The following is a 27,848-nucleotide window of genomic DNA, read 5'->3' on the forward strand; positions in this document are numbered from 1 at the left end:
TTAAATCTATCAATATCCCTTTCTAATTTTATGCTTTCATCTACAATGCCGCCTATCTTTGTGTTATTGGCAAATTTGGATACGTGTCTTTCTATACATTCATTTAAGTCGTTAATAAATACTGTGAATAGTTGAGGCCACAACACAGATCTCTGCAGGGCACCACTAGTCACATCCTGCTAATTTGAGTATCTGCCCATTATCCCTACTCTTTGTCTCCTCCCGCTCAGCCAATTTCCTAACCAGGTCAATAATCTACCCTCAATTCTGTGGGTTTCTACCATAGTTAACAGTCTCTTATGTGGGACTTTATCAAATGCTTTTTGGAAGTCCATATAAATAACACCCATGGACTGTTATATATGTAAACTTGTATTTACTCTGTACAGCCACCAGAGGGCTCATCCCCTGGAATCCCAGAGGATCCCATAATCCCTTGGGAGCACAGGTATTTAAGGAGGCTTCACAGGTCGGAGAGGCACTCTGGAGACCTGCAATAGAAGATGAAGGTCACACTTCATTTTGAGCTCACAGTGTTCAGTCTGACTCTTTCTCCATACACAACAACTGGCGACAAGGATGGCATTCAGATAGCGAACCCAAAGATGCAGAGAACAGTGGGCATCCTGGAAAAATTCTCGGAGGGAGATGATTGGGAAACTTTTGTGGAGAGACTCGACCAACACTTCATGGCCAATGGGCTAGATGGGGAAGAGAGCGCTGGCAAATGAAGGGCGATCCTCCTCACCGTCTGTGGGGCACCAACGTATGGCCTCATGAAGAATCTGCTCACTCCAGCAAAACCTACAGAGAAATCATACAATGATTTGTGCACACTGGTCCGAAAGCATTTGAACCTGAAGGAAATAATTCTGATGGCGAGGTACCGGTGCTACACCTACAAAAAGTCTGAAGGCCAGGAAGTGGCGAGTTATGTCGCTGAGCTAAGATGTCTTGCAAGACATTGTGAATTTTAAGGACATTTGGAGCACATGCTCAGAGACTTTTTCGTACTTGGCATTTGCCACGAAACCATACTTCGCAAACTTTTGATTGTAGAGACCCCAACCTTGAGTAAGGCCTTAGCGATCGCCCAGGCGGTCATTGTCACCAGTGACAATATGAAGCAAACCTCTCAGCACACAAATGCTACTACAAGTACTCTGAACAAAGTGATGTTGTTTTCGAATCGTAACGTACAGGGCAGGTCACACATACCTGCAGCTGCACGTCCACAGATGTCTGAGTCCACCATCAAGGGTGATGAATGCAATGCCATTAACACCTCGTTGGTGCTGCGGGGGTGATCATCATTTCCATTCATGCCAATTCAAAGAGTACATTTGCAAGGGCTGTGGAACAATGGGACACCTCCAACAAGTGTGCAGGTGAGCTGCAAAGCCTGTTAAACCTGCAAACCACCATGTTGCAGAAGAGGACAGATCCACAGAGGATCACGATGAACCAGAGCCTCAGATCGAGGTGGCAGAGGTACATGTGGTGCACATATTCACTACGAATTGTCCCCCCGATAATGCTGAATGTTGAACTAAATGGACTCCCAGTGTCAATGGAGCTGGACACGGGTGCGAGCCAGTCTATCATGGGCAAAAAGACTTTCTAAAGGTTGCGGTGCAACAAGGCCTCAAGGCCAGTCTTAACTCCAGTTTGCACGAAACTAAGAACTTACACGAAAGAACTAATACCTGTAATCGGCAGTGCTACAGTAAAGGTCTCCTACGATGGAGCGGTGCACAAGCTATCACTCTGGGTGGTACCAGGCGATGGTCCCACGCTGCTCGGCAGGAGCTGGTTGGGAAATATACGCTGAAACTGGGACGACATCCGAGCACTATCGCCCGCTGACAACACATTCATGTGCCCAGGTCTTAAACAAATTTCCTTCACTGTTTGAACCAGGCATCGGCAAATTCCAAGAAGCAAAAGTGCAGATTCACCTAATTCCGGGACGCGACCCATCCATCACAAGGCGAGAGCAGTACCGTACATGATGAGAGAAAGGGTAGAGATCACGCTAGACTGGCTGCAAAGAGAGGGCATCATTTCCCCGATCGAGTTCAACGAGTGGGCTAGTCCTACTGTCCCCGTCAGAATCTGTGGTGATTACAAAGTAACTATCAATCGTTTCTCCCTGCAGGACCAATATCCACTACCAAAGGCCAATGACCTCTTTGCAACGCTGGCGGGAGGAAAGATGTTCACGAAGCTGGATCTGACTTCAGCCTACATGACGCAGGAACTAGAGGAATCATCGAAGGCCCTCACCTGCATCAACACACACAAAGGTCTTTTTGTTTATAAGAGATGCCTGTTTGGAATCCGATCGGCGGCAGCGATATTCCAGAGAAACATGGAAAGCTTACTGAAGTCGGTCCCGCACACCATGGTCTTCCAAGACGACATCTTGGTCACAGGTTCGAACACAGCCGAGCACCTGTAGAACCTGGAGGAGGTTCTTAGTCGACTCAACCGTGTGGGGCTCAGGTTAAAACGCTCGAAGTGCGTTTTCCTGGCACCTGAAGTGGAGTTCCTGGGAAGGAGGATTGCAGCAGACGGCATCAGGCCCACCAACGCAAAGACGGAGGCAATCAAGGATGCACCGAGGACGTTTCTGGGACTCCTGAACTACTTTGATAACTTCTTACCGGGTCTCAGCACACTGTTAAAACCACTGCATGTCTTACTACGAAAAGAGGACGAATGGGTTTGGGGCAAAAGCCAAGAAAATGCCTTTATAAAAGTGAGAAAATTGTTATGCTCAAACAAATTGCTTGTGTTGTATGATCCATGTAAGCGTTTGGTACTCGCATGTTATGCTTCGTCATATGGCGTCAGGTGTGTATTGCAACAAGCTAATGATTTCGGGAAATTCCAACCAGTTGCTTATGCATCCAGGAGTCTGTCTAAGGCTGAGAGACCCTACAGCATGATTGAGAAAGAAGCATTAGCGTGTGTTTATGGAAGAAAGAAAATGCATCAATACCTGTTTGGGCTAAAATTTGAATTGGAAACTGACCATAAGTCACTTATATCCCTGTTCTCCGAGAATAAAGGGATAAATACCAATGCATCGGCCTGCATCCAGAGATGGGTGCTCACGTTGTCCGCATACAACTACGCCATCCATCACAGGCCAGGTACAGAAAATTGCATCGATGCTCTCAGTAGGCTGCCATTGCCCACCACTGGGGTGGAAATGGCGCAGCCCGTAGATCTAGCCATGGTTATGGAAGCATTTGAGAGTGAACTATCACCGGTCACTGCCTGGCAGACCAAAATAAGGGAATTAAGGGTTATGGGGAGCAGGCGGGTAAGTGGAACTGAGTCCACGGCCAGATCAGCCATGATCTTTTTGAATAGCGGAGCAGGCTCGAGGGACTAGATGGCCTACTCCTGTTCCTAATTCTTATGTTCTTATGTATGACCTCTTATTATCTCAAGTCAAAAACTGTGTGCTTCACGGGAGCTGGTCCAGTGTCCCAGTGGAAATGCAGGAAGAGATAAAGCCGTTACAGTGGTGCAAAGATGAAATGTCTAAACAGGCAGACAGCCTTCTGTGGGGCAATCGAGTAGTGGTCCCTAAGAAGGGCAGAGACACCTTCATCAATGACCTCCACAGTACCCACCCAGGCATCGTAATGATGAAAGCGATAGCCAGATCCCACGTGTGGTGGTCCGGTATCGATGCGGACTTAGAGTCCTGCGTTCACAGATGTAATACATGCTCGCAGTTAAGCAACGTACCCATGGAAGCGCCACTAAGTTTTTGGTCTTGGCCTTCCAAATCATAGTCTAGGGTACACGTCGACTATGCAGGCCCGTTCTTGAGTAAAATGTTCCTTGTGGTTGTAGACGCATACTCCAAGTGGATTGAATGTGAGATAATGTCTGCTAGCACATCCGCTGCTACCACTGAAAGCCTGCGGGCCATGTTTGCCACACACGGCCTACCTGATGTCCTGGTGAGCGACAACGGGCCATGTTTTACCAGTGCTGAGTTCAAAGAATTCATGAGCCATAACGGGATCAAACATGTCACATCTGCCCCGTTTAAACCAACGTCCAATGGTCAGCCAGAGAGAGCAGTGCAAACCATCAAGCATGGCTGGAAGAGGTAACTGAAGGCTCACTGCAGACTTGCCTATCCCGAGTCCTGCTTAGCTACCGCACGAGACCACACTCACTTACTGGGATCCCACCTGCTGAACTGCTCATGAAAAGAGCACTTAAGATAAGGCTCTCGTTCGTTCATTCTGATCTACCTGAACAGGTAGAGGGCAGGTGTCTTCAACAAAGGCATACCATGATAGCGCAAATGTGTCACGCAAGATTGAAATCAATGATCCTGTATTTGTATTCAATTATGGACAAGATCCCAGTGGCTTCCCGGCACTGTTGTGGCCAAAGAGGGGAGCAGGGTGTTTCGGGTCAAACTTTCAAATGGACTCATTCACCGGAAAGACTTGGACCAAATCAAACTCAGATTCACGGACTATCCTGAGCAACCCACCTTGGACCTTACCTTTTTTGATCCCCCAACATACACACCAGTGGCAACTGGCACCACGGTTGACCACGAAGCAGAACCCATCATCCACAGCAGCCCTGCAGGGCCCAACACACCAGGCAACCCAGCAAGGCCAGCTGCACAGCAGCCCTGCGAGGGCCCAACAAATGATTCAACAACACCAGCTATCACACCAAAATGATTAACCAGGGCAAGAAGGGCCCCAGATTGACTCACATTGTAAATAGTTACAATATTGACTTTGGGGGGGGGGGGGGCGGGTGTTGTTATATATGTAAGCTTGTATTTACTCTGTACAGCCACCAGAGGGCTCATCCCCTGGAGTCCCAAGGGATCCCATAATCCCTTGGGAGCACAGGTATTTAAGGAGGCTTCACAAGTTGGAGAGGCACTCCGGAGATCTGCTGTAAAAGACTACGGCCACACTTCACTTTGAGCTCACAGTGTTCAGTCTGACTCTTTCTCCATACACAACATAGACATTCCCCTACCTTTCACAAATCCGTGCTGGCTCCCACTGATCAGCTGAAAATGTTCAAGGTATTCAGGCACCTTATCCTTAATTATAGACTCTAGCAATTTCCCAACAACAGATGTTAGGCTAGCTGGTCTATAATTCCCTGGTTTCCCTCTCTTGCCATTCTTAAATAGCTGAGTGACATGCTCAATTTTCCAATCCAAAGGAACCCTTCCTGAATTGAGAGAACCGTGGTAGATTATAGTTAGGGCATATGCAATGTACTCACCTGCTTCCTTTAAAACCCTGCGATGGAAACCATCTAATCCTGGGAATTTGTCACTCTTTAGTGGCATTATTTTCTTCATTAATGCTATTTTGCTTACATTAATTTTATTGAGTCCTTGTCCCTGATTCAATATTAGATTTCCAACATGCTATCCTTTTTCTCTACTGTAAATATTGACACAAAGTAAATATTCAACATGTCTGATATTTTCTCATTATCATTGTACAATATTATCGCCATCAGCTTTCAAGAGGCCAACATTGCTCTTGACCACCCTTTCTTCCCTATTATAATTGTAAAAAATCTTTGTGTTGATTTTGATATCCCTTGCGACTTTCCTTTCATACTCTATTTATGTAGATCTTACTATCTGTTTTGTCACTCTTTGCTGTTCTTTGTATCTTTCCCATTCACCAGCATCTGTGCTATTTTTTGCCTTTTCGTATACTTTTTCTTTTAGTTTTATGCTGTCACTTGCCTCTTTAGTCGTCCATGGCTGGTTTTTTTTTGGCAAGTAGAGCTCTTACCCCTTAGGGGTATAAACGGATTCTGTATCACATTGAATTCTTTGTTGAACACCTTCCACTGATCATTTGTCATTTTACCCATTAACGGATTTACCCAGTTTACTGTGGACGGTCTCGGTCTTATCCCGTTGAAGTCAGATTTACCAAAATCTAGAATCTTAGTAGCTGTTTTGCATTTCTACTTTTCAAACATTATGTTGAACTCGATCATGTTATGATCGCTATTAGATAAGTGTTCATGCACCTAAATTAACTAAATCTGGCTCATTACTAAACCTAATATGGCTTGCCCCCTTGGTGGTTCTAGGACATATTGTTGCAGAAAACTAACCCGGACACACTCATGAAATTCACGACCTTTCTGACAGGTGCTAGTCTGCTTATCCCAATCTATATGAAAGTTAAAATCTCCCATTAAAACCACTCTGCCTTTGCTGCACGCTTGTCTATTCTCTGCATTTATACAATCTGGCACTTCACAGCTGCTACCAGGAAGCCTATACAGAACTCCCACTACAGTCTTAAATCCTTTCCAATTTCTTAATTCTTCCCATAAGGTCTTCACTGTCTGCTTACCTCTCATTATAATCCTTGCTTATCAGTGTTCAGACTGAGTTCTTCAAGGTGTGTCATTATTTAGAACTTTGTGGAGCCAATTCAACTATCAACCTCTCTATAATAAAAGCAATATACTGCGGATGGTGGAATCTGAAATAAAAACAGAAAATGCTGGAAATACTCAGCAGGTCAGACAGCATCTGTGGAGAGAAAAACAAAGTTAACGTTTCAGGTCGCTGACCCTTCATCATGATTTGGATGAAGGAACTGAGTGTAATGTAGCCAATGATACAAAGATGAGTGGGAAAGCAAATTGTGAGGAGGACACAAACAATCCGCAAAGGGATATAGACAGGCTAAGTGAATGGGCAAAAATTTGGCAGATGGATTATAATGTGGGAAAGTGTGAAGTTATCCACTTTGGCAGAAATAATAGAAAAGCAAATTATAATTTAAATGGAGAAAAATTGCAAAGTGCTGCAGAACATTGTAAATAGTTGGGGCCCCAGCACCGATCCCTGTGGCACCCCACTTTGTCACCCGGAACATGACCCACTTATCCTGACTCTCTGTTTTCTGTTAGTTAGCCAATCCGCTATCCAAGCTAAAATATTATACCCTGTCCCGTGAGCTTTTATCTTGTGCAGTAACCTTTTATATGGCACCTTATCGAATGCTTTTTGGAAATCCAAATACACTACATCCACTGGATCCCCTTATCCACTCTATTCGTTACATCCTCAAAGAACTCCAGCAAATTTGTCAAACATAATTACCCTTTCATAAAACCATACTGACTCTGCTTGATTGTATTATGCTTTTCCAAATGTCCTGCTACTGCTTCCTTAATAATGGACTCCAGCATTTTCCCAATGACAGATGTTAGGCTAACTGGTCTATAGATTCCTGCTTTCTGCGTTCCTCCTTTTACATATGGGGTTTTACATTTGCAGTTTTCCAATCTGCTGGGACATAGAAACATAGAAACATAGAAAATAGGTGCAGGAGTAGGCTATTTGGCCCTTCGAGCCTGCACCTCCATTCAATGAGTTCATGGCTGAACATGCAACTTCAGTACCCCATTCCTGCTTTCTCGCCATACCCCTTGATCCCCCTAGTAGTAAGGACTACATCTAACTCCTTTTTGAATATATTTAGTGAATTGGCCTCAACAACTTTCTGTGGTAGAGAATTCCACAAGTTCACCACTCTCTGGGTGAAGAAGTTTCTCCTCATTTCAGTCCTAAATGGCTTACCCCTTATCCTGAGACTGTGACCCCTGGTTCTGGACTTCCCCAACATTGGGAACATTCTTCCTGCATCTAATCTGTCTAAACCCGTCAGAATTTTAAACGTTTCTATGAGATCCCCTCTCATTCTTTTGAACTCCAGTGAATACAAGCCCAGTTGATCCAGTCTTTCTTGATATGTCAGTCCTGCCATCCCGGGAATCAGTCTGGTGAACCTTCGCTGCACTCCCTCAATAGCAAGAATGCTCTTCCTCAAGTTAGGAGACCAAAACTGTACACAATACTCCAGGTGTGGCCTCACCAAGGCCCTGTACAACTGTAGTAACACTTCCCTGCCCCTGTATTCAAATCCCCTCGCTATGAAGGCCAACATGCCATTTGCTTTCTTAACCGCCTGCTGTACCTGCATGCCAACCTTCAATGACTGATGTACCATGACCTCCCCAGAATCCAGGGAATTTTGGTAGATTACCACCAATGCATCCACTATCTCTGCAGCCATTTCTTTTAAGATCCTAGGATGCAAACCATCAGATCCAGGGGACTTGTCCATCTTTAGTCCCATTATTTTACCGAGTACTTTTTCTTCAGTGATAGTAATTGTTTAAGTTCCTCCCTCAATTTAGACCCTTGATTATCCATTATTGGGATGTTTTTATTGTCTTCTACCATGAAGACCGATACAAAATATTTGTTCAAAGTCTCTGCCATTTTCCTGTTCCCCATTATTAATTCCCCAGTCTCATCCTCTAAGGGACCAACATTTACGTTAGCCACTCTCTTCCTTTTTATATAACTGTAGAAACTCTTACTAGCTTATATTTTTTGATAGTTTACTCTCAATCTACCTTCCCTCTCTATTATTTTTTTAGTCATCCTTTGCTGTTTTTTAAATGTTTCCTAATCCTCTGGCCTCCCACTAATCTTGGCCACTTTGTATGCCATTGTTTTCAATTTGATACCATCCTTTATTTCCTTGGTTAGCCACGGATGGTTCTCCCTTCTCTTAAAGTCTTTCCTTCTCACTGGAATATATTTTTGTTGAGAGTTATGAAATATCTCCTTAAATGTCCGCCACTGCTCATCAACTGTCTTACACTTTAATCTATTTTCCCAGTCCACTTTAGCCAACCCTGCCTTCATACCTTTGTAGTCTCCTTTATTTAAGTTCAGGACACTGGTTTGAGAACTAACTTTCTCACCCTCCAACTGAATTTGAAATTCAACCATGCTATGATCACTCTTTCCTAGAGGATCCTTTATGAGGAGATCATTTATTAATCATGTTATGTATACAACCCTTTGTAACCAGTACCACTACCAGAAGGCGTGTCTGTTGGAGTCCCAAGGGATCCCAGCATCCCTTGGGAGCACTGTATATAAGCAGGCCTCCCATGCTGTACTAACACTCTGGAGTTAGAATAAAGAGACTAAGGTCGCACTTACTCACGTCTACAATACTCAATTACATTTCTTTATTCGAGACATAACAACTGGCGACGAGATAACGAACCATCACGCAGAGAATGCAGAGAACTGTTGGCATCATGGAGAAATTCTCAGAAGGGGACGATTGGGAGATCTTCATAGAGCGACTCGACCAATACTTCGTGGCCAATGAGTTGGAAGGGAGCACGAACACTGCCAAATGAAGGGCGATCCTCCTCACCATCTGTGGGACAACAACCTATGGCCTCATGAAGAATCTTCTTGCTCCAGTGAAACCAACAGCCAAATCATATCAAGAACTGTGTACACTGGTCCAGGAGCACCTAAATCCGAAGGAGAGCGTTCTGATGGCAAGGTATCGATTTTACACATGTCAACGGTCTGAAGGTCAGGAAGTGGCGAGCTACGTTGCCGAACTAAGGCGCCTTGCAGGACATTGCGAATTCAATGGATTCCTGGAGCAAATGCTAAGAGACTTTTTTGTGCTTGGCGTTGGCCATGAGGGTATTCTTCGCAAACTATTGACTGTTGAAACACCGAACCTGAGCAAAGCCATAACGATAGCCCAAGCATTTATGTCCACCAGCGATAACACCAAACAATTTCGCAGCATAAAGAGGTTTCTGCAAGTACTGTACACAAAGTAATGTCGTTTTCAGGCAGGAATGCAGATGGCAGAACGTACATGCCGGCAGCTGCACGACCTCAGATGAACCAGAGTCCGCCATCAAGCATTAATGCGAGGCAATTGACACCGTGTTGGCGCTGTGGAGGTGATCATCGAGTCCATCAATGCCGCTTCAAACACTATGCGTGCAAAGGCTGTGCAACAATGGGACACCTCCAGCGAATGTGCAGACGAGCTGCAAACCCTGCAAACCACCACGTTGCAGAGGAAGACCGATCCATGCCGGATCAAACGAAACTAGAGACTCAAGCCGAGGAGACAGAAGTGTACGGGGTACTCACCTTCACCACGAAATGTCCACCGATCATGTTAAAAGTCAAACTGAACGGAATTCCAGTATCCATGGAACTGGACATGGGTGCGAGTCAGTCTATCATGAGTAAAAAGGCCTTCGACAGACTGTGGTGCAACAAGGCACACAGGCCCAAGCTGAGCCCTATTCATACCAAACTTACACTAAAGAGCTGATCCCTGTAATTAGCCGTGCAGCAGTAGAAGTCTCCTATGATGGAGCAGTGCACGAACTCCCATTATGGATTGTACCAAGAGATGGCCCCACACTGTTCGGCAGAAGCTGGCTGGGAAATATCTGCTGGAACTGGGACGACATCCGAGCGCTTTCGTCCGTTGATGACATCTCATGTGCCCAGGTTCTGAGCAAGTTTCCGTCGTTGTTTGAGCCAGGCATCGTAAGTTTCTCGGAGGCGAAGATGCAGATCCATTTGGTTCCCAGTACATGACTCATTCACCACAAGGCACATGAGGGGTCATACATGATGCGTGAGAAAGTGGAGATCCAGCTGGCCAGGCTGCAACGAGAAGGCATCATCGCGCTGGCGGAGTTCAACGAGTGGGCCAGTCCGATTGTTCCGATTCTCAAAGGCGATGGCACGGTCAGAATTTGTGGGGGCTATAAAGTAACAATTAACTGCTTTTCGCTGCAGGACCAGTATCCGCTACCCAAGGCAGACGACCTATTTGTGACCCTGGCAGGAGGAACGACGTTCACCAACCTGGACCTGACCTCAACCTACATGATGCAGGAACTGGCTGAATCTTCGAAAGGCCCCACCTGTATCAACACGCATAAAGGTCTGTTCACCTACAATAGATGCCCGTTGGGATTCGATCAGCCATGGCTATTTTTCAAAGGGACATGAAGAGCCTTCTAAAGTCGGTTCCGTGCACAGTGGTTTTCCAGGATAACATACTGATCACAGGTCGGGACATCATCAAACACTTGCAGAACCTGGAAGAGGTTCTAAGTCAGCTAGATCACGTGGAACTCAGGTTGAAACGCTCGAAGTGTGTTTTCCTGGTGCCAGAGGTCGAGTTCTTAGCAAGAAGAATCGCGGCAGACGGCATCTGACCAACCGACGCCAAGACGGAGGCCATTAAGAACGCGCCGAGACCATAGAACGTGACGGAGCTGCGGTCGTTCCTGGGACTCCTCAATTATTTTGGTAATTTCCTACCCGGGTTAAGCACCTTGCTAGAATCTCTACATGTGTTGCTACGCAAGGGAGATGACTGGGTATGGGGGAAATCACAAGAGGCTGCTTTTGAGAAAGCCAGAAATCTGTTATGCTCCAACAAACTGCTTGTTCTGTAAGACCATGTTTAGTGCTAGCTTGCGATGCATCTTCGTACGGGGTCAGGTGTGTGTTACAACAAGTAAACGAATCTGGAACATTGCAACCGGTCGCTTATGCGTCCAGGAGTTTGTTCAAGGCCAAAAGGACCTGCAGCATGGTTGAAAAAGCTCTGGTATGTGTTGAAGGGGTAAAAAAAATGCACCAGTATTTGTTTAGACTTAAGTTCAAGTTAGAAACTGACCATAAGCCACTCATATTGCTATTCTCAGAGAGCAAAGGTACTAATACCAATGCCTCTGCTTGCATCCAAAGATGGGCGCTCACGCTGTCTGCATATAACTATATAATTCACCACAGACCAGGCACAGAGAACTCCGTTGATACTCTCAGTCGGCTACCATTGCCCACCGCCGGGGTGGAAATGGCACAGCCTTCAGACTTGCTCTTGGTGATGGATGCATTTGAAAATGAAAAGTCACCCGTTACGGTCCACCAGATCAAGACCTGGACCAGCCAGGATCCTTTACTGTCCCTTGTAAAAAAAACTGTGTCCTCCATGGGAGCTGGTCCAGCATCCCAGCGGAGATGCATGAAGAGATCAAGCCGTTCCAGCAGCGCAAAGCCGAAATGTCCATACAGGCGGAATGTCTTTTGTGGGGTAATTGCGTGGTTTTGCCTAAGAAAGGCAGGGAAACGTTTATAAGCGACCTACACAGTACACAACCAGGCATAGTAATGATGAAAGCTATAGCCAGATCCCACATGGGGTGGCCCGGCATTGACTCAGATTTGGAGTCTTGCGTGTGCCAATGCAACACTTGCTCTCAACTGAGAAATTCACCCAGGGAGGCACCGCTAAGTTTGTGGTCATGGCCTTCCAAACTGTGTTCTAGGATCCACGTTAACTTTGCTGACCCATTTCTAGGCAAAATGTTTTTGGATGCTTATTCAAAATGGATTGAGTATGTAATAATGTCTGTAAGCACGTCCACGGCCACCATCGAAAGCCTACGAGCCATGTTTGGCATGCATGGCCTGCCTGATGTCCTTGTCAGCGACAATGGGCCGTGCTTCACCAGCGCTGAATCCAAGGAATTCATGACCCGCACGTCACATCTGCCCTGTTCAAGCCCGCATCCAACGGCCAGGCAGAACGGGCAGTCCAAACCATCAAGCAAAGCTTGAAACGCAAGTCGGAAGGCTCCCTGCAGACCCGCCTGTCCCGAGTCCTGCTCAGCTACCGCACCAGAGACCACTCGCTCACCGAGGCTCCCCCAGCCAAGCTGCTCATGAAAAGGGCGCTCAAAACAAGGTTCTCTCTCATCCACCCTGATCTCCGTGATCACGTCGAGGGCAGGCGGCATCAACAAAGCATGTACCATGATCGCGCAAATTTGTCATGCGATATTGAAGTTGTATTTGTACTCAACTATGTACGTGGTCCCAAATAGCTTGCCGGCGCTGTCATAGCCAAAGAAGGGAGTAGGGTGTTTCAGGTCAAACTCACAAATGGACTAACTTGCAGAAAGCATTTGGACCAAACCAAACTGCGATTCACAGACTGCCACGAGCAATCTGAAGGGGACACCACCAACTTTGACCCTCCGACACACACAAGTGGCAACCGACATCACGGTTGACCACGAAGCTGAACTCATCATCCCCAGCAGCCCAGCAAGGGCAGCTGCGCAGCAGCCCAGCAAAGAACCAACCAACTCACCTGCGCTGCATTTGTAACGAGACGATCGACTAGGGAGCGAAAGGCCCCAGATCGTCTCATCCTGTAAATAAGTGTACTATTGACTTTGGGAGGGAGTGATGTTATGTATGCAACCCTATGTAACCAGTATTCTACCGCCACCAGAGGGCGTATCAGTTGGAGTCCCAAGGGATCCCATCATCCCTTGGGAGCACTGTATATAAGCAGGCCTCCCATGCTGTACCAACACTCTGGAGTTAGAATAAAGAGACTAAGGTCGCACTTACTCATGTCTACAGTACTCAGTTACATTGCTTTATTCGGGACATAACAAATCATATCTCATTACACAGTACCAGATCTAAGATAGCCTGCTTCCTGGTTGGTTCTGCAACATAATGTTCAAGGAAACCATCCCAGATACACTCTGTGAACTCTTCCTCAATGCTACCTTGGTCAATTTGATTTGTCCAATCAATATGAAGATTAAAATTGCCCATGATTATTGTCGTTCCTTTTTTACAAGCCTTCATTATTTTTTGATTTATACTCCATCCAACAGTATAGCTACTGTTAGGGGGCCTAAAAACTGCGTCCACCAGTGCCTTCTTCTCCTTATTTCTTACCTCCACTCAAACTGATTCTACATCTTGATCTTCTGAGCCAATATCATTTCTCACTACTGCACTGATCTCATCCTTTATTAACAGAGCTACCTCACCTCCTTTTCCTTTCTGTCTATCCTTCTGAATTGTCAAATACCCCTCAATATTCAGTTCCCAGCCTTGGTCACCTTGCAACCACGTCAGATCATACCGATTTATTTTTATTTGTGCCGTCAACTCATCTACTTTGTTATAAATGTTGCGTGCATTCAGATAAAGAGCTTTTAATTTTGTTTTTTTTATTATTTTTCCCTGCTTTGACCCCACTTTCTGATACACTCATATTTATACATTCTGTCCCTTCCTGTCATGCTCTGATTATCATTTCCCCCATTGCTACCCTTCTCTATTGCCTTCAATTTATTTCTTATACAATGTGCATTTGTATAAAGAACGCTTATTTGGGCCACACACCCTGTCCTTCAGCTCTGATGTTTTATTCACATTTCTTATTTCTCTCTCCTGGTTTAATCACTTTGCATCTTTTAGTTTTCTCTTTAACTGTAGTGCCTAAAGCATAATTTCTGATTGCTACTCTACTCTCTATCCTTTCATTTGATTTTGAACTATGTGTACTATTTGTACTGCAATTTAGTCCTGAGCCCTCCGCCCCCCGCCCAACACCTCATTTACTAGTTTAAAGTCGTAGCTGTTGTTGAGGTGGATCAGTATGGGAATGGTTAGTATTGGAGGGGTCAGTATAGGAATAGTTAGTATTGGAGGGGTCGGTCTGGGAATGGTTAGTATTGGAGGGGTCAGTATAGGAATAGTTAGTATTGGAGGGGTCGGTCTGGGAATGGTTAGTATTGGAGGGGTCAGTATGGGAATAGTTAATATTGGAGGGGTCGGTCTGGGAATGGTTAGTATTCGAGGGGTCGGTCTGGGAATGGTTAGTATTCGAGGGGTCAGTATGGGAATGGTTAGTATTGGAGGGGTCAGTATGGGAATGGTTAGTATTGGAGGGGTTAGTATGGGAATGGTTAGTATGGGAATGGTTAGTATTGGAGGAGTCAGTATGGAAATGGTTAGTATTGGAGGGGTCAGTATGGGAATAGTTAGTATTGGAGGGGTCGGTCTGGGAATGGTTAGTATTTGAGGGGTCAGTATGGGAATGGTTAGTATTGGAGGGGTCAGTATGGGAATGGTTAGTATTGGAGGGGTTAGTATGGGAATGGTTAGTATGGGAATGGTTAGTATTGGAGGGGTCAGTATGGAAATGGTTAGTATTGGAGGGGTCAGTATGGAAATGGTTAATATTGGAGGGGTCAGTATGGAAATGGTTAGTATTGGAGGGGTCAGTATGGGAATAGTTAGTATTGGAGGGGTCGGTATGGGAATGGTTAGTATTGGAGGGGTCAGTATGGGAATAGTTAGTATTGGAGGGGTCGGTATGGGAATGGTTAGTATTGGAGGGGTTGTTGTTGAGGTGGTTGGTATGGGAATAGTACAATACGTTGTGAGTTACTCTGGTTCTTATTGCGAATAAAGGCTAGAATTTGAACTGCAAACTGGGAACAGGTGTTAGTCAGAAATGTATTGTAGTGTTTATTATAGCTGCATAGAATATATGATCATAGCTCACTCAAGAAACTAGCTTTTTAATGAAAGCCACTTTATAGCTGCCACTTTGGTGGCAAAAACAGGAAGGCAGATTATTATCTGAATGGTGACAGATTAGTAAAAGGGGAAGTGCAACGAGACCTGGGTGTCATTGAAAGTAGGCATGCAGGTACAGCAGACATGAAAAAGAAAGCAAATGGCATGTTGGCCTTCATAGCGAGAGGATTTGAGTGTAGGAGCAGGGAGGTCTTGCTGCAGTTGTACAGGGCCTTGGTGAGACCATACCTTGAGTATTGTGTGCAGTTTTGGTCTCCTAATCTGAGGAAGGACATTCTTGCTATTGAGGGAGTGCAGCGAAGGTTCACCAGACTGATTCCTGGGATGGCAGAACTGACATATGAAGAAAGACTGGATCGACTAGGCTTATATTCACTGGAATTGAGAAGAATGAGAGGGGATCTCATAGAAGCATATAAAACTTTGATGGGATTGGACAGGTTAGATGCAGGAAGAATGTTCCCAATGTTGGGGAAGTCCAGAACCAGGGGTTCCAGTCTAAAGATAAGGGGTAAGCCATCTAGGACCGAGATGAGGAGAAACTTTTTCACCCAGAGAATTGTGAACCTGTGGAATTCTCTACCACAGAAGGTTGTTGAGTCCAATACATTGGATATATTCAAAAGGGAGTTAGATGTGGCCCTTAAGGCTAAAAGGATCAGGGGGTATGGAGAGAAGGTAGGAGTGGGGTACTGAAGTTGCATGATCAGTCAATGATCATATTGAATGGTGGTGCAGTCTCGAAGGGCTGAATGGCTTACTCCTGCACCTATTTTCTATGTTTCTATATCTCTATATAAATCAAACCGCAAAACTGTGTCACCGTTTCGTTCTGGTTTCGATCTCTCTGCACTGCTGGATATCTTTAGGAAAGGACGAAGGATTTATACGATCTTAAGATGACTCCGAGTTTACAGCTTGGCGGGAAAGACGAACACTTGTGTACTTAATTATACTTTTTATACACAAAATACTGATCCGTTTCATTATTCTTAAAATCTGTGCCGCTTTAGAAGCCAGGTTATGACAGGTCCCCACAAAGCACCTTTGTCGGGGCTGAATCTCAACGTAGCAGTTGGTGAGCAGGATTAGTTAGGAACGATAGCAAATGTTTTGATGTGTGCAATAACTGAGCGTTCCTCTCTGGGCCATTCGCAGTATCTGGGCCGCAGCTGTTGGTTTCCAATGACGTCTCCTAAAGGGCTGAGTGTTGGACTTTTAAACTTTAAAGGTCTCTGGGCAGCTGTTTGACAACATTCAGCGATCAACAAGCTACGGTATGTCTCAAGCTGCTTTAGCTCCAAGGACTGGGTCCATTCCTTGATGTGTACTTGTGTTTAACTCCTGTTCCTCTCTGGGTGTTTAGATGGGAGCAGCGATCGCCAAACTTCTCCTTCCAACCCTCAGCAGCCTGGTCTTCCTCCCCACCATCAGCATCGCAGCCAAGCGGAGATTCCACATGGAGGCCATGGTTTACTTCTTCACAATGTTTTTCATAGCGGTGAGAAGATAATGTTTGACAATCTGTAAATATTGTACGGGAAAGCGCTGAAGCCCAGGCCGTGTCCCCAGAGGCTGTGTTCCCGCTCCTTCCCGGTCCCCCCATGGTCTTTCCCCGCTTCCTCCCGGTGTCCAGGTGAAGCAGAGAAGGGGAGACCAAGCCCTGGACACCTCGAGTCGGACCTGCTTCTCCCCAAACTCTCTTGGTTCATTTTGTCAAAATGATCGATCCTGTTCTTCGAAGAATTGTAGCTCTTCCGTTCCCTTTATTTAACATTGATGATTATATGAAAGCTATATTTCTTTCTCCTTCCAGTTTTTCCACGCATGTGAAGGGCCCGGCCTGACGGTTCTGTGCATCATGCGCCACGACATTCTGCAGTATTTCAGTGTCTATGGCACTGCTCTGTCCATGTGGGTCACTTTAATAGGTAAGAAGCCGTTTGATCCGCACACCTCTCTGATAGGAGCTCAAACCTGCTCATTAAAGCGGTATCCCAGCACACACTGGTGCCATTGGGGAGCCAGTGCAAGACAGGTTTGACTCCACCTTTCCCTGCAGCTCAGTATTAAACAGACCCTGAAGCAAGTACAGCCTAACTGGGCATAGTCACAAATATATAATTTATATAAAATATTTTAAACATTTCAAAAATTATCAAGGTATACGAGTTTCTATGGCCACTGTGTATAGATGGGTGAATGTTCCGGGAGGGAGTCTGTGTGTAGATGGGTGAATGTTCTGGGAGGGAGTCTGTGTGTAGATGGGTGAATGTTCCTGGAGGGAGACTGTGTGTAGATGGGTGAATGTGTTCCTGAATCATTTTGTGGGAATAAAGAAATTAATCATTACAATGTCATTATACAGAGTCCTAAATGTTCAGTTTTGAAGTTAAATTCTGATCCTTTCCATATATTTACTATTATGGGAGTCTGCGGGGTTTACTGACACACTGGGTTCTTATTATTAAAATTGATTGACAATTGATTGAAATGTCAAAGTTGTCACCTATAGGACAATCCAGGACTGGAGTTCTCATCTTGCCTATGGCACTTAATGCTATCCAGGGAGGTGATGTGGGGGAGTTTTGTACAGATTGCTGGGTAATGTACTAATAGGCCCAACACTTTATAGCATCTTTATATTGCATAATTGCTTCTGTATGGAAAATAGGTCATGCTTTCATAACTGTCTATACAAGCTTCAAAATCATATCAATCACAATGCATTTTGCACCTCCACCCTTACCGGATCACTGAGTGGGTCAAAACTGAACTAAACCATAAAGACCATAAGAATTTCCAAAGTCAGTCCCTGATCAGTGCTGAGTTACCTGATCACAGGCAGTGGTGGTTTGCTACAATTGGCATCTGAATTCCTGGCATAGAAAGCACACAGATTGACAAGCCCGAATACTGCTCGCCAACCCCTGCTGGAAAGTATGTGTGAATCAGTATTAGATGTGAACATAATTGGATTCTGATGTAATTCCTCTGAATCAAATAGTGTGCAGTACTCACTATCTTACATAGAATTATAGTATACAGCGCAGAGGAGGCCATTCGACCCATCGTGCCTGTGACAGGAACAACCTCACATGAAGAATGGCCACTTCAACAAAGCCTGGGGCTCATCAATGGTAGATCAGCACCACTCACTGTCTTTCAAACTTAAACATTGGAGCAAGAAGCTGCTTTTTGTGTAGTTGAAAATGTCCCCATAATTGTTAGAACTTGAACAATGGCTAATGATTGAGGGCTTTGAACATGGTGCCCTACAGTAATGGGATACAGCTTCATACTTGTGAGTCTTTACGTGCTTACATTTCTATATGAGACTTACCATCTCGGAAAGGCAGTTAGTGAAGGGTGAAAAATCAGAGTGTGCTAAAATGTACTTCTGTCTGTATTACATTTCTGATTTGGATTCTTCATGGCTAGAATCAGCATATATGGGGTTAAAATCCCAAAGGCACACAGGGTATTTCTCAGAAAGTAGAGAGGCTGGCAGTAAGTTATTAAGAAAAGCATAGCGGATTGTCTAAGGTGTTAATTGTTTATAATATATAAAAGCAAAATATTGCGGATGCTGGAAATCTGAAATAAAACCAGAAAATGCTGGAAATACTCAGCAGCTCAGGCAGGATATGTGGAGAGAGAAACAGAATTAACGTTTCAGGTCGATGACCTTTCATTAGAAATGGAAAAAGTTAGAAATGTAGCAGGTTTTTAAGCAAGTGTAGGGGCAGGGAAAGGGGATTTTAACCCTATATATGCTGATTCTAGCCATGAAGACTCCAAATCAGAAATGTAGTAAAGACAGAAGTACATTTTAGCACACTCCCCCTTTGATTTTTCAAGCTTCCCTTGACATTGTCTGATGCTTTGTTGAAGGGCCATTCTTCATGTGAGGTTATTCCCGGCACAGGCACAATGGGCCAAATGGCCTCCTTCTGTATTGTATACTATGGGCTAGATTTTACACTTTTGTGCATATCGCCCAAAAAAGGGCGTTATTTCCGGCGTGGGTGCCAAAAATGGGTTTTCAGATTGCCGGCTTCTTGCCCATTCTCAAAGCACCTAGTTTCCATTTTTGAAATTGGGCATTACTGCGAGCAATATGAAATGGGCGGTAGCGTTAAATCTCTCTGACCTTCTGCCGTAAAGTGTCGCCGTCCTTCGCAACGGCATGGCAACACTCGATTCCCACGATTCAGGAGGTCAAGAGGCATCATGACATGCGCAGAAGAGGAGACAGAGAGAGAGAGAGAGCTGAGAGGGACTGAAAGTGTCTGTGGCTGTGGTGTGTGCTTGTTTGGGTGTTGTGGGAGGCACGAGGGAGATTCACCAGCAGCAAAAAGCCTATTAAGCACCAAGAACATAGTTGGCACCGAGTGTTTGTCCAACAAATAAGATATAACATGGAAGGGATGGTGGAGGCCCTGGAGCTGGTAACCAGGAACACTGGTGGCAGAGGGCTCCCAGTGATCCCGGAGCATGGCACTGCACCCCAAAGTGCCGCACCCCCATTGCCAACCACACATGAGAGCCAGGAGCAACATTTTGCTTCTGGCTCGGAGCACGTTCCCACCTCAGGACCGTCCTCTCCCATATCCATCCAAGTAGCTGTTTGGCCGTCATCCGCACACCCACCCCCAATGAAGCATCACCTGAGGAGCTCTTCGGCCAGGCGGCTTCGAGTCAGGATGGGAAGGGGAAGGGGTAGAGGTGGGGAGGAGAAGCGGGGGGGAAGAGTTGGTTTTTACAGAAATACTGATTATTTCAGACAACTGTTCGATAAATGTTCTTTATTTAACAAAACCTTGTTGCGCATTGGCTCAGATAGCTGCACCATTACACGCTGGTGATTCCTTAACATCAAAGGGTATAATGACACTTAACTTTAACTGTCACCAATGTGATGCCCACCATTGATGTATGACCTGCACACCCAGCAGTATGTCAGCCTTGTAAATAACACCAACGTTTTTTCAGGCAAAGCGCTCATTGATGAGCTCCTGACGTAAGGCTCTTGCAGATAGCAAGAAGGAAAGTAAAAGTGGAGGGCAGAGAAACCCAAGGCAAAAAGCAAAAAAGGGCCACATTACAACAAAATCCTAAAGGGGCAAAGGGTGTTATAAAGACAAGCCTGAAGGCTCTGTGCCTCAATGCGAGGAGTATTTGGAATAAGGTGGACGAATTAACTGCGCAGATAGCAGTTAATGGATTTGATGTAATTGGCATCACGGAGACATGGCTCCAGGGTGACCAAGGCTGGGAACTCAACATCCAGGGGTATTCAACATTTAGGAAGGATAGACAGAAAAGAAAAGGTGAGGTGGCGTTGCTGGTTAAAGAGGAAATTAATGTAATAGTAAGGAAGGACATTAGCTTGGATGATGTGGAATCTGTATGGGTGGAGCTATGGAATACCAAAGGGCAGAAAATACTAGTGGGAGTTGTGTACAGACCACCAAACAGTAGTAATGAGGATGGGGACAGCATCAAACAAGAAATTAGGGATGCGTGCAATGAAGGTACAGCAGTTATCATGGGCGACTGTAATCTACAGATTGATTAAGCTAACCAAACCAGTAGCAATGCGGTGGAGGAGGATTTCTTGGAGTGTATTAGGGATGGTTTTCTAGACCAATATGTCGAGGAACCAACTAGAGGGCTGGCCATCCTAGACTGGGTGATGTGTAATGAGAAAGGACTAATTAACAATCTTGTTGTGCGAGGCCCTTTGGGGAAGAGTGACCATAATATGGTAGAATTCTTTATTAAGAAGGAGAATGACACAGTTAATTCAGAGACTGGGGCCTTAAACTTGGGGAAAGGTAACATCGGTGGTATGAGACGTGAATTGGCTAGAATAGAGCGGCAAGTGATACTTAAAGGGTTGACGGTGGATAGGCAATGGTAAACATTTAAAGATCACATGGATCAACTTCAACAAATGTACATCCCTGTGTGGAATAAAAATAAAACGGGAAAGGTGACTCAACCGTGGCTAACAAGGGAAATTAAGGATAGTATTAAATCCAAGGAAGAGGCATATAAATTGGCCACAAAAAGCAGCAAACCTAAGGACTGGGAGAAATTTAGAATTCAGCAGAGGAGGACAAAGGGTTTAATTAGGAGGAGGAAATGGAGTATGAGAGGAAGCTTGCTGGGAACATAAAAAACTGACTGCAAAAGCTTCTATAGATATGTGAAGAGAAAAATATTAGTGAAAATAAACATAGGTCCCTTGCAGTCAGATTCAGGTGAATTTATAATGGGGAACAAAGAAATGGCGGACCAGTTAAACAAATACTTTGGTTCTGTTTTCACGAAGGAAGACACAAATGACCTTCCAGAAATATTAGGGGACCGAGGGTCTAGTGAGAAGGAGGAACTGAAGGATATCCTTATAAAGCAGGAAATTGTGTTAGGAAAATTGATGGGATTGAAGACCGATAAATCCCTGGGGCCTGATAGTCTGCATCCCAGAGTACTTAAGGAAGTGACCATGGAAATAGTGGATGCATTGGTGATCATTTTCCAACGGTCTATTGACTCTGGATCAGTTCCCATGGACTGGAGGGTAGCTAATGTAACACCACTGTTTAAAAAAGGAGGGAGAGAGAAAACGGGTAATTATAGACCGGTTAGCCTGACATCGTAATAGGGAAAATGTTGGAATCAATTATTAAAGATGAAATAGCAGCGCATTTGGAAAGCAGTGACAGGATCAGTCCAAGTCAGCATGGATTTATGAAAGGGAAATTATGCTTGACAAATCTTCTGGAATTTTTTGAGAATGTAACTAGCAGAGTGGACAAGGGAGAACCAGTGGATGTGGTGTATTTGGACTTTCAAAAGGATTTTGACAAGATCCCACACAAGAGATTGGTGTGCAAAATTAAAGCACATGGTATTGGGGGTAATGTACTGACGTGGATGGAGAACTGGTTGGTAGTCAGGAAGCAGAGTCGGGATAAACACGTCCTTTTCAGAATGGCAGGCAGTGACTAGTGGAGTGCCGCAGAGCTCAGTGCTGGGACCCCAGCTCTTTACAATATACATTGATGATTTGGATGAAGGAATTGAGTGTAATATCCCCAAGTTTGCAGATGACACTAAACTGGGTGGCGGTGTGAGCTGTGAGGAGGACGCTAAAAGGCTGCAGGGTGACTTGGACAGGTTAGGTGAGTGGGCCAATGCATGAGATGCAGAATAATGTGGATAAATGTGAGGTTATCCACTTTGGGGTCAAAAACACGAAAGCAGAATATTATCTGAATGGCAGCAGATTAGGAAAGGGGGAGGTGTAACGAGACCTGGGTGTCATAGTTCATCAGTCATTGAAAGTTGGCATGCAGGTACAGCAGGCGGTGAAGAAGGCAAATAGTATGTTGGCCTTCATAGCTAGGAGATTTGAATATAGGAGCAGGTAGGTCTTACTGCAGTTGTACAGGGCCTTGGTGAGGCCTCACCTGGAATATTGTGTTCAGTTTTGGTCTCCTAATCTGAGGAAGGACATTCTTGCTATTGAGGGAGTGCAGCGAAGGTTCACCAGACTGATTCCCGGGATGGTGGGACTGACATATGAGGAGAGACTGGATAAACTGGGCCTTTATATACTGGAGTTTAGAAGGATGAGAGGGGATCTCATAAAAACTTATAAGATTCTGACGGGACTGGACAGGTTAGATGCGGGGAGAATGTTCCCAATGATGGGGAAGTCCAGAACCAGGGGACACAGTCTTAGGATAAGGGGTAGGCCATTTAGGACTGAGATGAGGAGAAACTTCTTCACTCAGAGAGTTGTTAACCTGTGGAATTCCCTACCGCAGAGAGTTGTTGATGCCAGTTCATTGGATATATTCAAGAGGGAGTTAGATATGGCCCTTACGGCTAAAGAGATCAAGGGGTATGGAGAGAAAGCAGGAAAGGGGTACTAAGGGAATGATCAGCCATGATCTTATTGAATGGTGGTGCAGGCTCGAAGGGCCGAATGGCCTACTCCTGCACCTATTTTCTATGTTTCTATGTTTCTATCATGCCACCATGGGCCCTTTCATGTCGTCTACAGGGGTCGGGGGCATGGCTTCAGTGTCAGCCTGATTGTGTGAGACAATGTCAGCGTCTGCCTCCTTGTCCTCCTCTTCCTCTCTCTGGTGAGGTAGACTGTCAGACTCATCAGATAATTCTTGTCCCCTCCTGATAGCCAAGTTGTGCAGCATGGAGCACACCATCACAAATTGAGCTACCTGCTCAGGGTGGTATTGGAGCTTGCCTCCTGAGTGGTCCAGGCATCTAAAGCACTGCTTATGCACTTCAATGGTTTTCTCCACGATATTGCGAGTGGCTCTGTGGCTCTCATTGTATCGCCTCTCGGCTTCGGTGTGGGTGTCACGCAGGGGGGTCATCAGCTAGGCCATATCCTTTGTCACCAAGCATCCAGCATTGACCTTGTGGCTGATTGTTAAACAAGTCAGATACAGTCCTCTCACGCAGAATGTGAGCATCATAGATGCTGCCCTGAAATTGAGCATTCACTGCCAGTATAATTTGCTGGTGGTCGACAACGAATTGGACATTCAGGGAGTGGAATCCCTTGTGGTTCCTAAAAACCTCAGCATCCTGAAAAGGTTCCAGCATCGCAATGTCCATACAGTCTATTGCTATTGCTCCCTGCACCTTGAGGAAGTTTGCAATTCTGGAGAATCCTCGAGCCCTCTCACTCTGTGCCTCACTGGTCATAGGGAAGCTGATCAAGTACTTCCTGCATGTGTACAGGGCTTCAGTGACTTGTTTAATGCAGCAATGTGTGGCATGCTGAGACAGTCCGCAAATGTCACCAGCTGTGGCCTGAAAAGAACCCGACACGTAGAACGACAGTGCCGCGGTGACTTTGACCTCAACGGACAGTGCAGTACTGATGGTGCTGGCAGGCTGCAGATCTCCCCTCAGTGATAACCACTTTGTGGAAGCGCAGTCTCCGAAGGCAGTTGGTGTCGGGCAAGTCGAGGTAAGACTGCTTCTCCCTGTACTTGCAGGGGGTGTAACGTCTGGTCCTCCTCATCAGTCTGGCACATCTTACATTGGGCACATAATGCTGTGGAGCGTACCTTCAGCCATCTCAAGTCTGCAGCATGTAATTGGTCATCAAGAGAGGGTGAGAAATGACAGGTCCCATTGCAATAGCTCTCTGTTTTCCACCAATTGGTCACAAGCAATGAATGTCCCGACGAAGACATCTGTTCAATTCCAATCGGTCACAGTATGGTCAAGATGTTTGTACAGATGTTCACATCAACTCCAACGACCTCCAGAGTGCATCCGAACTCCCCCGATGTTGAAGCACAGCAGCCTTTTAAAGGATGCGACATGTGATGTAGAACATGGTGTCCATAGCGCTGTGATTAGTTCCGGTTAGTTCCACTTTTTCTGTTTTTTGGGCAAATGACATGTGTGAGGTGGTGAAAGTGTCGCTGGGCGATCTCATGGCCACTAGTTTTGGTAAATATGCTCTTTACAACAAAAAAAGTGGGCGGGCGGTATTATTTTTTCCTGCCGTTATTATTTTTTCCTGGCGTTAAGCACATGGGGAAAGTAATGCTCGGCAATAAGTTCCCGAAAAATGCTCGTCAGTTTCCATTTTGTGGTTAGATGGGTGATATATGGGCGTTATACGTCATTTCAGCGGTAAAATGGGCATTAAGTGGCCGTTAAGCATGCAAAAAAAGTGGAAAATCTAGCCCTAAGATTCTATGTAAGATAGTGACTTAATTGTTTATTTGATTGCTGTTTCAAATGTCTTGCTGTGCATACAATAGCTAATGCATTTTCCTACGTAACAACTGTCATTTGTGTGAAGCAATAAGTAACTATATAAATGTAAATATTTCTTTCTTATTTGCTATTTAGCATTAGCAGAATTTGAGGAACCAAAAAGATCTACTTTGGTTATATTTGGAGTGCTGACTCTGAGTGTGCGGATCTATCAAGATCGATGGGGCTATGGTGTTTACTCTGGACCAATTGGAACAGCTGTCTTCATAATAACCGTCAAATTTGTACGTAGAGTCACTGAAGCATTTACACATGTCTGTGTGTTATATCACTGTTGCTGTTCATTATATACAAGTCACTGTGGCTATTCCTCTGTCCTGGTCTCTCTCCTATTTCTGCATTTTACCTGTTTTATAAGCAGCCTAATAAAGCAATGCCTATTAATCCAGACTTTAAATCACTTAGCATCAGGCTACCCATTGCATAAATTTGCCTGCTTCTTTTGAGAAGTTTGCTATTCTTAAATATTAATATTCTCTCCATGCCCCATTATTGAAGCGAATTGCAAACTGAATTAAAAGTTGCCTGAGCTCTGTTGATGCTGTTCTTGAGCTGATGGCTTACATCCTCGGGTCTTAAAAGAAGTGGCTGCGGAGATAGTGGATGCATTGGTTGTGATCTACCAAAATTCCCTGGATTCTGGGGCGGTCCCAGCAGATTAGAAAACCACAAATGGAACGGCCCTATTTAAAAAAAGGAGGCAGACAAAAAGCAGGAAACTATAGACCAGTTAGTCTAACATCTGTCGTTAGGAAAATGCTGGAGCCCATTATTAAGGAAGCAGTAGCAGGGCATTTGGAATGGCATAATTCAATTAAGCAAAGTCAGCATGGTTTTAATGAAAGGAGAATCATGTTTGAAAACATTTGCTGAAGTTCTTTGAGGATGTAACGAGCAGGGTGGGTAAAGGGGACCCAGTGGATGTAGTGTATTTGGATTTCCAGAAGGCATTCGATAAGATGCCATATAAAAAGTTACTGCACAAGATAAAAGTTCACGGTGTTGGGGGTAATATATTAGCATGGATAGAGGATTGGCTAACTAACAGAAAACAGAGAGTCGGGATAAATGGGTCATTTTCTGGTTGGCAAACAGTGACTAGTGGGTTGCTGCAGGGATCGGTGCTGGGTCCTCAACTATTTACAATATATATTAATGACTTGGATGAAAGGACCGAGTATAATGTAGACAAGTTTTCTGATGATGGATGGGAAACTAAATTGGGAGGAGGACACAAAAAATCTGCAAAGGGATATAGACAGGCTAAGTGAGTGGGCAAAAATTTGGCAGATGGAGTATAATGTGGGAAAATGTGAGGTTATCCATTTTGGCAGAAAAAAATAGAAAAGTAAATTATAATTTAAATGGAGAAAAATTGCAAAGTGCTGCAGTACAGCAGGACCTGTGGGTCCTTGTGCATGAAACACAAAAAGTTAGTATGCAGGTACAGCAAGTAATCAGGAAGGTAAATGGAATGTTTCCCTTTATTGCAAGGGGGATAGAGTATAAAAGCAGCGGTCCTGCTACAACTGTACAGGGTATTAGTGAGGCCACACCTAGAGTACTGCATACAGTTTTGGTTTCCGTATTTAAGAAAAGATATACTTGCATTGGAGGCTGTTCAGAGAATGTTCACTAGGTTGATTCCGGAGATGAGGGGTTGACTTATGAAGATAGGTTGAGTAGGTTGGGTCTATAAACATTGGAGTTCAGAAGAATGAGAGGTGATCTTATCAAAACATGATAATGAGGGGGCTCGACAAGGTGGCTGTAGAGAGGATATTTCCACTCATAGGGGAAACTAAAACTAGGGGACATAGCCTCAGAATAAGGGGCCGCCCATTTAAAACTGAGATGAGGAGGAATTTCTTCTCTGAGGGGTGTAAATCTATGGAATTCTCTGCCCTAGAGAACTGTGGAGGCTGGGTCATTGAATATATTTATGGCAGAGGTAGACAGATTTTTGAGCGATAAGGGAATAAAGGTTTATGGGGAGCGGGCAGGGAAGTGGAGCTGAGTCCATGATCAGATCAGCCATGATCTTATTAAATGGCGGAGCAGGCTCAAGGGGCCAGTTGGCCTACTCCTGCTCCTATTTCTTATGTTCTTATGTTCTCCCTCTCTTGCTGCATTGTGCTTAGAGAATCCTCAGACAGGTCAGAGTCAGTACATGTGGGAAGGAGCTTTGCAGAGAAACCACATCCACTTGGTGGCATGTTGACAATTCTATTGCTTGGAGGCAGCAGCTTCTAATGGGATGGGTGGTGAACTCTGAGGGAGAGCAATGCCTCTTTCACAATGCTGCAAGCTCATCTTCCACTGGGTAATCGCTGTCACACTAGCAGCAATCACAAGTGATTATTTGTAAGTTTAAGCAACTCTGCAAAATGAATTTCAACATAGATAAGTGTGAGGTATTACATTTTGTTAAGAAAAATAAAGAGGTCACATATTACTTGGAAAATAGGAATCTAAATGAGGTAAAGGAGCAAAGGGATTTCGGAGTACAAATACACAAATCATTAAAAGTTGTGACGCAGGTTAATAAGGTTATAAAAAAGCAAACCAAGCACTAGGATTTATTTCTAGAGGTATAGAATTGAAAAGCAGGGAAGTTATGCTAAAACTGTATGGATCCTTGGTTAGACCACACTTGGAGTAC

The 27,848-nt window shown here is 44.8% G+C and overlaps 1 protein-coding gene across 1 annotated transcript in view; it reads left to right on the forward strand.

Annotated features, from left to right (window-relative positions):
- The window catches only part of LOC139232498 (protein myomaker-like), a 179,625-nt gene that overhangs the window by 128,490 nt on the left and 23,287 nt on the right, over positions 1–27,848 (forward strand). The window contains exons 2-4 of the mRNA XM_070862808.1: positions 16,710–16,844; positions 17,160–17,274; positions 25,262–25,410. Of these exons, the coding sequence (XP_070718909.1) occupies positions 16,710–16,844; positions 17,160–17,274; positions 25,262–25,410 (399 nt within the window). The remainder of the gene's footprint in view (positions 1–16,709; positions 16,845–17,159; positions 17,275–25,261; positions 25,411–27,848) is intronic.

This window comes from Pristiophorus japonicus, chromosome 20, assembly GCF_044704955.1.
Source record: "Pristiophorus japonicus isolate sPriJap1 chromosome 20, sPriJap1.hap1, whole genome shotgun sequence".
In the NCBI taxonomy this organism is placed as follows: Eukaryota; Metazoa; Chordata; class Chondrichthyes; family Pristiophoridae; genus Pristiophorus; species Pristiophorus japonicus.